This window comes from Rhyacophila brunnea, unplaced genomic scaffold (assembly GCF_057557595.1).
Source record: "Rhyacophila brunnea isolate RB1 unplaced genomic scaffold, BYU_Rbru_1.0 scaffold_11, whole genome shotgun sequence".
NCBI classification, from domain to species: Eukaryota; Metazoa; Arthropoda; class Insecta; order Trichoptera; family Rhyacophilidae; genus Rhyacophila; species Rhyacophila brunnea.
In genome coordinates this window covers 1620855-1633959 of record NW_028232763.1, presented here as the reverse complement: position 1 = coordinate 1633959, position 13105 = coordinate 1620855, and the positions used below count along the sequence as shown (strand labels likewise).

Here is a 13105-nt window from a genome sequence, read left to right as displayed (position 1 = left end):
TTATTAAAGATAACATCAATAGATAGCGAATAATTTTTACATTATTTACATTGAGTAAAGTAAACTATTGATTGTCCCATGTAATATTGGCAGATGTAGTGGTAGAATTATATTGTATTGTATATACTTGTTATTTTAAAGTTTTAAATTGTGACAATTATTACAAAATAAAGCTTACGATGTTATGAAAACAATCTAGTGGTGTTTAACATTACATTTTCCTGGTTTTGTTAGATGTTAGGTGAGAGCGCAACTGACGAAGGTTTCATCGCAATCGGATGAATGGTATAGGAACCATATGAATACAAGAAGATATAATGAAGAAGAAGATGTTTATACTAATACAGAAACCTTCGCGGGTATTGGCAAAACAACTGACGAAAGTTTCATTGCAATCGGATGAATGGTATAGGAACTATATGAATAAATGAAGATAGAATGAAGAAGAAGATGGTTGCACTAATTCAGAAACCGTTGCGGGTGTTACCACAACAACTGACGAAGGTTTCATCGCAATTGGATGAATGGTATACGAACCATACGAATAAAAGAAGATATAATGAAGAAGAAGATGGTTGTACTAAATCAGAAACCTTCGCGGGTGTTGGCACAACCACTGACGAAAGTTTCATCGCAATCGGATGAATGGTATAGGGACCATACGAATAAAAGAAGATAGAATGAAGAAGAAGAAGATGGTTGTACTAATTCTGAAACCTTTGCAGGTGTGCGTATAACAACTGACAAAAGTTTCGTCGCAATCGGATAAATGGTATAGGAACCATACAAATAAAAGAAAATAGAATTAAGAAGAAGAAGATGATGATTTTTCTAATTCAGAAACCTTCGCGGGTGTACATACAGCCACTCACCAAAGTTTCAGCGCAATCGGATGAATGGTATAGGAACGCATACATGACAGACAGACATTCATTTTTATATATAAAATATAGCTACTCTTCGCGCTAGTGCAAGCAATAAGTTCACAAAGTTATATTGCAATCGGATGAACGGTATGGCAGCGCATAAAATACCAACAAACAAACAAACAAATATTGATTTTTATATATTAGATATAGGTACTGACTGATTGTACGTGAAAAATGAATATTTAATAAATAATATTATAATTGAGATCTGGGAATCCGATGACAGCCACATATGAAATTTGTCAGCTTCATATTTCAGCTGTTCCTACAATCATCGATATTACATTTAATAAAAATGTTATTATTTTCAAAATTGATAGAATTATCCAGTAAATCCATATAATTGATACATATCTGTCGGATTTCATTTACCCGTCATAAATTACAAATGCACATTGCAAACAGAGCGTCTCATTCCATTGTGAACAAATGAGATAGATCTAAAAGTATATGCGACAAAGAGAAACATACTTAACTGTGAGAAAGGGATGTAACAGTAAGAGGTGAGATTGAGATGATATTATGACTTGTAGGCTATAATATTGTATAGAAATACTAGTACGATTTTAATTACGTTTTGATCATTTTATAGATAAAATAAATAGCAAATAATGATGATGAAATCTTATTAGACTTATTTATGCTGTCAAAATAGACGTACTGTAATATTGTCAATCTCATATGGTAACCCAGGGTTGTGACATCACCGGAACGGACTGTATTTATTAGCATCGTAAAGGGAAGGTTAACATGTAAATTTTTAAAAAGTGAGGTGATCAAATTAAGTTCTTGAAATGATTATTTTTTACTAATTAAAGAGTATTAATATTTGGAGGTGGAGCAGTACCGGAGTTCCTGTTTCTGAAGCCATGTCAATAAAAATCTATCACGTGGAGACCAGTTCAATCAAAAACATTTTTATTCAGCCCACATCGTATGGTTTACGGTACTGTGATTTTCGCTGATTAGTAGTTTCTCGCTAGGATAGCCTTAATGTGATCGTTGAACCGGGAACATAAGGAATAATAAGGATAAGGGAAAAAAGAAAACAATCGGTTTATCATTTTATGTAATATTGACAAAAGTATTATCACTATAAAAAAAATCATTTTCAATTCATTCACAATACAATCTATTTTTATATTACACTATGTTACATCGTTGCAATTCATTAAAATATATCATAGAGAAATAAACAAATGAATTTAGATCTATAAATAATAATACTAATGAAAAATAAAAATACATGAAACGTACACGCTAAATGCAAACTGATTGCAACAGTTTTTTTCATACTTTTCATCAAGCATTTATAAAAACTACAGTACATACAATTTCTATTTCCAGTAAACTTGAATATTTGGTTCGCGGATTATCTGGGAATCAAATGAATAAGGTTTCAACATTTTTATAAAAATTGTCACAGCGCAAGGATGCACGTATGCTGTGATCCAGGAAGCGAGGGTTTCTAGGATGTTGTATGTGGAGTAATTCAATCTTGGTCTAAAGTAAAACCAGTAACACACATTATTGATTGCAGTGGAAAGTTCTTCCAGCGAATCTATTCTATACACAAGACTGCTTTCGGCCGCGACGGCAGCTATCTAGGGTGGGTTTGTATCGAAGTATTAGCACTTATTGTAACAATTACAATAAGTTAGCCGTCTAAACTGTCTATCTCGCTCTAAAATTTAGCATAGCCAAGAGAGGTGCTGTTAAAACATAGCACTTATTGTAACAATTACAACTAACTTATTGTAATTGTTACAATAAGTGCTAATACTTCGATACAAACCTACTCTAGATAGCTGCCGCAACCGCCGAATGCAGTCTTGTGTATAGAATAGATGCACTGATGTAGATATCGATTTATCGGATTCTGACGAATCTGAGATTAATGAAATTTGTGATACTGATTTCTGTTATACTTTATTGGAATACGTCGATCAATGGGAATTTGAATATTATATCGATCTTAGGAAAATTCATACTTATATAAAAAATCGTTGATTCTGAAAAACAGTACAAAATCACAGATTTTCTTAATAAATAATACATATTATTAAACATTTGAAATAAAAGTTTGCATTATAAATGTGTTATAAAATTAAATATAAATTAATAGTTCGATTTATCCATGCACTCCCTTCCCTAACACTAGTTTGGATGATAAAATTGGGCGTTTACTGTATTTCATATTACTCTATCTATCACTAATAATCGATTTCAATTGAAGATCGAGAAAACTAACTTCAATCAATCATATTAAGTATATGAAGTTAAGAATGTTTCGTTTTTATTTATTTACTGGGATTACTAAACTAATGTTTATACTCTGAAAGTAAGTAGTACCCTATATTTTGTTGTATTTAAAAAAAATGGAATTTATGTGAAACCACGGAAGGCTTCCATTTGAAAGATTTTTTAAAGTTATACTTCTTTTGGGGCGTTTGGTAGAGAGTGAAATTGAGAGCTGTCGCGCACACCGTTACGAAAGTGCGCGACAGTATGAAGTTAGCTGCAGATCAGTCAGCTGTATACAAACGCAAGTTTGATAGTAGAATTGTTCCGTTGCCTAGGCAATAAATTAATTTTTGTCAGCCATTTGCAATTCCTTAGGTAAACAAACGATTAAACGTCAGAGTGACAGTTGTTACTTTAAAATAAAAACAATGAGAAATAATTATATAATTTAGTTAAAGTGTATAGAAATAAACCAACGGCGCTCCAAAAAGCGGCCATTTTTCTTGAGTGTGTAATTTAACAAGATAATTAAGTGCTAGTCGAAGAATCTAGGTTATCACAAGTTTTGTTTTTGTTTTGTTACGCCAAAGAAGTATAACTTCTAATGCGTGTACATAAGTACACACACCAATTTTTTTGGTAGGTATGTATACATAAGTTGTCAGGTTTGCTTTTATATTATTAATTCTATATAAATTCATTAGGGGTACATTTTGATTCCATAATATCACAAGAAAAAGTAAAAAAATATATTTAAAGTTCATCGTAAAATATTAAATTCACGTTATTAGTAAGCATCACAATATTAAGCCATTTTTACATAAAATTATTAAATAAGATACTATCATTGGCCATTATTGAATTGATACATAGCAAGGAGCGTCGTTGTCAGTCTTTCACTCATCCTCTAATTCAGAGCAAAGGAGAGTATATTGTACTAATGCGAAATATTTCTTTTTAATATTAAGCCGCATTTACACCAATCGAGTGAATGTTTGTTCTTCCCCCACTCCAGCGAAATTCTCTTGACTTAAACGCTTTTTGTTGAGCGAGCATAAGAATTTCACTGGAGTGGGGGAAGAACAAACATTCGGTCGCTTGGTCTAAATGCGGCTTTATAAGTCGTGCATCAAATATGAAGTTCTTCAACCGGTCGTTAAAGGAAATATACCGAAGGAACTGTAAGAAAATATTGTTATGATTCAAATCCTCTAAGAAAGATCCAGGTACAGTACAATGTCCAGAAGAGGTGGATCCGAGACCGAGTCCATCGTTCTGCTGGATGTCCCATATGCGTGGAATTAAAACTGGTCAAACACATAGTATACAAAAAAAAAATAGTCAAAAGATCTTTGAAACCAAAGCCTCAACTCCGAATCTTCATTATAAAAAAATATAAATAGGTATCTTTTAAATTCATTACTTACATTTTAAACAGTTTCAAATAACTAGAAATATTTCTATATGGTTGTACATAGTTTCTATAATAATAAAAATTGAGATGCTGAGGATTAAATCAATACAAATAAAAAATGAGGCAAAAGCAGTTTCTCACATACATGTGACAAACAGGATTCGTACATGTAACTAATTGCTTTGTATAAAAGTATTTTATTTCTAACATTGGATTAAATTTCATGGACTTGTGTGTTTAATGATATTATATATCGTAAAAGTCCATAACTGCGTTTTTGGCTATTTTGATTGCCTTTTATTAAATAATTTTAAAGATAATACAACAATGATAATCGAAAAAAAACAAAAATTACGATTTCAGCATTAAATATTAACATTGTGTCATTAAAATTGACTAAAATCGTACTACTGAAAAGTACCATTTCGCAGTTACGGCTTTATAGGATAGGTGTCGATATTATCGAATTTGAATGTTTCGGTTTGACTCGTCCTGCTTCAAACACTAAAAATAAATAAATATAAATATTTTTTCATAGAATAGTAGTCATTTAAAAAAGAGATCTCATTGACACGCTATTAAAAATTGTTATGTAGAATTCACAATCGCATATTTAACTTTGATGCGGATTTATTCAAATTGGTCACCGGAGCACTTGTATTCAATCTACCCTTAGCACCTCAATTATATTCTTTTTACTGAACATTTTTCTGATTTAGAGTTAATATTAAATTCATAGACATAAAAATTAACTACGTAATATAATAAAAATCTGCAAAATATTTGTTAATGTGTGAGCGAGCTTCATCAATAATAATATAATATGTGTAAATAATTTATGAAGGGCTTTTGTATAATAAGTTTACTTTGGTTATTACAGGTAGGCCTTGGGATGACCTTTGATATAAGTAACAGTTGTATCGGATGTATTAGTGTTGTACTATTATCACAGCTGGATTAAGATTTTGTAGGGTCCCGGGCTACAGGTATTGTTTTATATTTTCAAAAGGAAAATCAATATAAGTCTATTTTCTTTTCCTAATTTCTTGAAAATAAATTTCTTCCGAAACATGTTCAATTTTATTATTTTATTATCCTTAAGTCCAGTACTTCTCAAACTGTGGGGCGCAGGAGCTCCTGCCAGGGATATTTCAGTATTTCAAAAAACAAATCATAAAAAACGTGAAAAAACGATATCTGATACGCATCAGTCAAAATCTCGAGGTCGGATTTTCACACGATCACAATACTTTTTCGATATGGTTGTGAAAACATACCTATGTGAAACAGTATTTTCATCATTACTGGTAATAAAAAATAAACACAGGTCCTGTCTTTCAACTGAGACTTTGGTGCAAACCATCCTAATTAGCATTTCAAATTATTGTACCGGAATTGATTTATGTAAAAATATGCACATCAATCACAACCCTCATTAAATTTTGTAGGCTGTAGCTGTAATAAATTTGAAGTTAATTTTTGTGATTTTTGAAATTTTTGATTTACACGCAAGTACCTAAACGAAATATTCATTTATTTTTTAATAAAAATGTACCTACCTACAATAATAATTAATTGTAAATAAAGTACTCTTGATCACTAAAGACTAAAATTTGTGGGGAGGGGAGCCATGGAATTTTTTTTTCTGATTTCGGGTGCCATGTTATGAAAAAGTTTGAGAAGCACTGCTCTAGTCGGATTAATTATCATTAAGCACAAGTAAATTTGTATTGCTATTTCAACATTGTTGGTAGAAAAAAAGTCTTATCCAAGAAGGAACATTTTTTAAATTCGCAATTTAACAGAATTCTTTGAGCTCTATTTATCAACAGGTGATCTATGTTATCAAAGTCAAACACTGGGGGGTGGGACGCAGCAAGAGAATATAAAAATATGATGTACCAGGCCCGTGCCTTAATCCAGCTCGACTATTATTAAAAATTAAATATATAATAGATCTAATCGATGGCACCTTCCTCGAGTAAATGCACTTGGGAGGAATTGGCAACATTCTTCGGTTGGTTATCGACAGGATTTTGTGAGTAAAATAAAACTGATAAGGACACGATAAGAATAGATAAAACGGTATAGAAATTTATTTCTATTCCAAATATTAAATAGCATGCTATGGCTGTAAATACTAATTCTAGAGCACTAGCAAATGTTTTTAAAATAGAATTCATAGTTTTTAGAAAGAAGCTAGTCACTATACCTATTGCGGCACTGTTCACCATTATAACTAAAACGTTTACTCTTAAAATGGACTGCAAAGAGGCCGAATCAAATATCTCTTTGCCCTTTCCTTCGAAAATTATAATGACGATATTGCAAACTATCGAATCTAGGTACATAAAAACGTTTTGCACGTAAATATCCACACTTAAACCTTTGTTTTTTAATAAATATTCATTATAAACACCGGCTAAAGATGAACAGAAACCTTGTACGAGTATTAATACGGCACTTAAACTAAATATTTGGTTGACGATATGGTGCTCCGTGGCATCAGTTGATGCCACACTTTCACCGAAGTCTATGTGTTTGATCATGCAGCCGACGGTTAGCATGAATAATGATGCCCATTGCCGCTTTGTCAAATACTTCTTGAAGATGGCCTAAATAAAAAAAGACAAAATATTAATGAAAATAACTCAAATAAATCTTGGTCCACCATTGCTTTTATGTTTGTAGGTTAGGGTTCATACAATTTTAAACAGATAGAATGTGCGCAGATATTAACGACAATGTATCGCGCAAATGCGACATCACACAACGGCCGATTCATGGGTATAAATTTAAAAATTCGTCTGAATCCGGGCAGGGTTAACAATTATTTTAGAAAACCGTCTTGCATAAAGATTACATTAGCTGTAAGACATGGGTGTTATCTCAGATCGCGATAACTTTGGTGTTATGTATTTGGAATATATCTATCTGCAAAAGTAAAAATGGTTACAATGCAAAGTTGTCAACTGATAATAATGCTAATCAGGAATAAAGAACACTACATTAGGTATGATTTTTATTGCGTTCAAATACACATAATATTATTGATAAAAACATGGTTGAAATAATATTATCATGTATTTTATTATTCAACATCAGAATATTAGTCTTTTATGTATGAATACAACATTTTATAAACTATCTACATTAAAAATGATAAGAGATTTCATATTTCCGGTCATTGGTACTGTATTACCCTAAAATTACAGTATGTTTGATGGTCGGCCACTTCAGATCAGATAGAGCTAATAAAAAAAAATCAATTCTAACCAAAGTCTGAACAAAAACGAACCATAAGTGCGAGTGAGATAGCATTCGACACATTTATATCACCGCAATATGCGTTAGAGTAAGATAGAATTCTACGGCGGAATTAAATATTTTTTGTACACATCGCCGCCAGTAAAAATATTGATTTGGATTACTACAGTCATTTAAAAACTGCGAGCATGTGTTGTTGAAATTTATTGTTTTTGTGTTACATATAAAGTTAATGGCAATTATTTTTAGTTAATTTAGTAGAAAATATGGTTGCATAAACTATGTTGTGTTTAAATTTGGTAGCCGTACTGAGAAGCAACGTGATTGTATAACGTTTCATAGTTAAGCTAATAATAATAAAATTGAGGTTCTACTGTGCGTTATACGCAAGAAACACGGCTTAATTTTGCTGAATAATACCCACTCTTTTTATATTATTACTCTGAGATTCTAACCGACGTATTACTGAATGGATATAATCAAAATGATAACTTAAAAATAATAGAAACCTAGGTATTGAATTATAGAGATAATAAAAGTCCAATTTTAAGATTAAGTTCCACAGTAGTTAAATAGCTGAGTTAGTAGAGCATTTGTCTATAAAGCTATGAAGCCTTGGGTTCGTCCTCGTACATGGACAAAAAAAATATATTCATGTTGTTTTTTCAATGTGTGTTAGATCCAAAGATATTGAAAAAACCTTCTTGTATAGAGATTGAGCCTAAATGTACAATATTGAAGGATAAAAAGATCACTGGTCCACTGGTTAAGTCAGCTACAAGTGACTTCACATTGCAGGTTCATTTGCAGTGAACTTCACACTACTGCTATGCTATTTAATTTTAAATTTTTAGTGCGCATAAAAAGACAACCGGTCACAATGCGTAGATAAGCAACCAATAATACTACATTTCGTCATTATTATTTATTTGAAATATCATGTAAAACCGTTTATAGGTGCACTTGAGTAAGTATAATCATAATAAACATAAAAAAATGGCAGTCATTGCGTGTGTCAGAAAATCAGAAAGCCAACTGAGGAATGTTAATATTTGTGAAGTTTACCAACTTGACCATGCTTCAAGCATTTGCTAAATAATTTCAAATGTCATTACAGAATTAATAACGTATGTATACGATTTCTTCTATTTATTTATAGTCCAGATTCTTTCGTTTGATTCAATCCAAGGACCCATTGGAATGGGCGAATCATTAATAACCATTCCTCATAAAAACTAATCTACTAATATAACCTCCATTCTGTGGAACCTCATACACTCAGTTTAGGAGTGAATATAGTAATTTATTTATAAGGTTGCAGTGGTCAGTTATGAAAATATTAAAAGGTATAATCTTTTAATGGAATTGATTCATATCTCTCGGTACATTTTATGTAGGTAAGCAATGTTCAAATCAATCCCTTCTTTTATCCACTTAGCATTAAGTAATGAAATAGTATTGATTATTTCTACGTTAGTTGGAGTCATTATATTAGAGCAGTTACGCACAACCTGTTTCATAAAGCCAAATTATACATTTTCTAATTGGTGTTGGGCGGATAGTGATTCCCTACTGAGTCTCACACCAGCACAACTATTCTTAACAACACTTTAGTACGTTTCTGTTATTTTCATTGGTCCAAATTAACACGGAAGGCATTATATACGCAAGACGGTTATCAGCAGCTATCTACAATAACTGGTAAATTTGTAATACGGAGAAAATTTAGGTTGGTAGACATGTCGGTCAAATTCGGGTATGTTTGTGCTGGCGGTTATGACTGAACTCAAGCGGATACACTCGAACCCAAGAATTCTGTATTGACACGTCAGACATATCAACATAACATACAATTTTATAATCATACCATTGCGGATGCAGCACAAAATGTAATTGCAGTAAAACAAATATTATGTTACTACTAGCTGCTCGATATTTGACAGCTCGCGGGGAACTATAAATGAAGACGGTGGCCCTGACGTAATCATATTTGAAAACAGTCGGATCTAGCATTTCAATTCTCAATATGTAAAATTGACGTACTCTCTCTCGCTTTAGCCGCAATTAGTTAATTGGTGAAATTAGCGTAAGAATTGGTGTAATTACAGCATGTAAACGCGCTTTCGGCAGTTAAACGGTTTTAAAAGAGCTTTTTGACAGTTCAGACGGTTAACTTATTTTCTCGCTGATGATATAAATTGAGTAGGTACTTATTGAATTTACCGGATATTTTTTTTTTTAATCATGTTCGATCCTAAGAAGATCATAATATTATGGACCTCCACAGATTGGAGGTTGTATTAACAGTTTTTTTTTTAAAGAGAAATGAATGTTAGCCACTTGCCCAACCTATTAAGTCCATACTCTGGGTTCAAATACACATTGAAAAACAACATGTGCATTTTGCGAGACCTGGGATTCAAACCCGAGACCCTCGGCCGATGCGGTAACTGCTCGGCCATATTGGGCCTAAATATTCTATCCTAAAATAATTAATCAATTGATTATTTAAGAAAAAAAAAATATTGATAAAAAAACGTCTGTTAGACAAGTGGTTTATAGCTGTTACTAAAAAATATTAAAATATAATTATTTTGTTTCCCGTACAATCTGTTATACTAGGTATTCTGAGGAAACGCCACTTATCTTATTATTGCAATTAATAGGGACTGCTTCGAAAGTTGTCTGATAGATGGTATGATATATTTTCCATAGATTTCTTTGAAGTCAATTACACTCCCAATAATTTTATACAATCAACAGAAAAAAAAATATTATGTCACTAGTTATCGTAGTGATTTAGAATACACATTCTAATAAATAATTAATCTACCTTATTTGTGGCAATGAGTTATTATGTTAAATGCTCGTAATTAACGTTCGCTTGTAACGGGTCTCCACCACTTATAGCTTTTCACTAAGAACTAGCAGATAACAACATTAGGATGATTAAAAATTGTTTACCTGAAATAGAATGGCAGTCAAGACAACCCTGAACTGTAGTAACAAATAATATGTGGTGGGGTCGAACAGCGATAAATTGATGAACGAGAGATTATTGTAGAAGCAGTACAGCAAAGATGGCACGAAGTAAAATCCAAGAAGTCCAATGTTTTCGCGAATCACTTTGATCATCGTAGTAAACTTTTCACTGAAAGAGAAATATCGCACTCGGTCAAGTCTAAAATATTGTTAGATATTATGTAACATGAATTTTTGATTTACTATATTAGGCCATGGGGCCTGATGAGAGTAGTGTAGTAATAATGGTGAAAGAATCATAAAACCACCAAGGCGTTCAGAAAATCACATAAATAAATGTATAATGACAACATCGGAATCGAACCTGAGCCCCCGGAAGAGAAGTCAGTGTCTTATGTACTGGAATATGGGGGTCGTTAGAATAATAGTGAATAATCGATAATAAATAATATAGAATTAAATGTCATTTTACACATTGAATCAAATGTAGTGATTCCAAAACTTTTTTGGATTGAGAATCATATAGATGTAATATGATACCCTCACTGGGAATCGAACCCGGAGCTGCAGGTATGAACACCCAGTGGCTTACGAGGGCTGCCAAAATGATTATACTACTTTTCGCAGAATCCTGGTTAGGAATCACTAAATTATAGATAAGTGTTTGTCTTATAACATACAATTGGGTGAATTGTGAATTTGAAAAAAAAAACACGCTAAATATGCCCAATAACCACGTATTGACCTTGACTAATCCTAAAAAGATCATATCGGCCTCGACAGAGTGGAGGTTTGCAGTAACAGTTTTTACGAGAAATGGATGTTAACCACTTGCTCAACCTATCAGGTTCATACTTTGACTCATTGACTTATTGAAAAACAATGTGTATTTGCCAAACCGTTAACCACTCGGTCGTCGTCGTATATGTTTTATTATTAAAATATTATATTATGTAAAAGTCTATTACTCACTTTTTACAGTATAAAATGACTGAAGCAATCAATTTAAAAACTTCGGTAAGTAATACAACTACTGTTGTATTATATGTATAATGTTTTTCCGAGGTTTGGGAAGCCGTCACTAAAATTCCTGTAAATATAAAGAAGAATATGATATTATTCATCCTATGAATTCAGCATTTACTTGAAAATAAAATATTTAATTTAAATGTCATTAAAGTAATTAAAATATTGGTACAAGTCGGTTATGGGGAAGCCAGGTGGGAACCGCGCTAATTGTCATGGCCGAATTTGGCAAAGTTCATGAATTCAAGAATGAAAAACCTAACCTAAAATAACCCAACCTAACAAATAATCCAGTATATTGGCTATTTTCAAAATGTGTTTGCCGCTGGGTTCCCCATAACCGACTTATACCAAAATATTTTTTTCAGTGGCTCTATCTTTCAATGTGAATCTCTGTCGCCGCTTGAAGGTTTTTTTTAAATTATTTTTTTACAGGAAATGGTTGTTAGCCTACTTGCTTAAACTATTAGGTCTATGCTCCAGCTCCTAACACAATGTATTTAAAAATAACATGTGAATTTGCTAGACTTGAGATTCGAACCTGTAAACCACGACTTCATAAGCGGGCATATCACTCATCCATCGTGGGAGCATATTTATTTAATGGAATATAAAGTATTTTGATAAAAATCAGTTGATTTCACCAGATCAGATATAATTGAAAATAAAGATTCATTTTATAATATAATACTTCAGTTAGCATTCAGTATCTATAAGATGGAAGATATTACTACCATTAATATAGTCAACTCCACCTAATACAATTCGAATAAATTACTATATTGTTGTATTCCCAAGATTCAGTAATTAAATCGGGAATTATTAAAATCTATTGAAAATGTTCGCATTTTTTTAAAATAGCTAACGCCCACTAGGTGAATTAATACATGAAGGTAAACAAGAACAGTAGTAGCTTAATAATAAAAAAGTATTCTAACCTTGATTTACAAACAGGAACATGTAAGATAAAAAAATGATAATGCTTAATTTAGAAGGGAACAGTTCCCCCCATTTTATTCGAAGCATTTTAATGCCTTTTTAAATTAATTGAAAGTTTCTTTTCAATTCACATCGGCATGACTAGTCCAGTCTGTTATCTCACTGACTCCCCTACTCATGGATTGGAAATTGGAATTTGTAGGTTTGACAGATTTGACATATCGGGTAAGTATTGCTAGCTAACTAAATTACTGATTCCTTAATTAATTCTGTAAGCCTATAAATAAAAATGTGAATCATTATT

The 13105-nt window shown here is 32.0% G+C and overlaps 1 protein-coding gene across 1 annotated transcript; it reads right to left on the bottom strand.

Annotated features, from left to right (window-relative positions):
• Positions 1-5438: 5438 nt before the first annotated feature.
• Positions 5439-12985, bottom strand: senju (UDP-galactose transporter senju). The gene is made up of 4 exons (XM_085958086.1): positions 12801-12985; positions 11809-11926; positions 10819-11005; positions 5439-7202 (listed from the first exon to the last, which is right to left on the bottom strand). The coding sequence occupies exons 1-4, from the start codon at positions 12886-12888 to the stop codon at positions 6546-6548; spliced, it is 1050 nt and encodes a 349-aa protein (XP_085814212.1). The 5' UTR covers positions 12889-12985; the 3' UTR covers positions 5439-6545.
• Between the last annotated feature and the right edge of the window lie 120 nt (positions 12986-13105).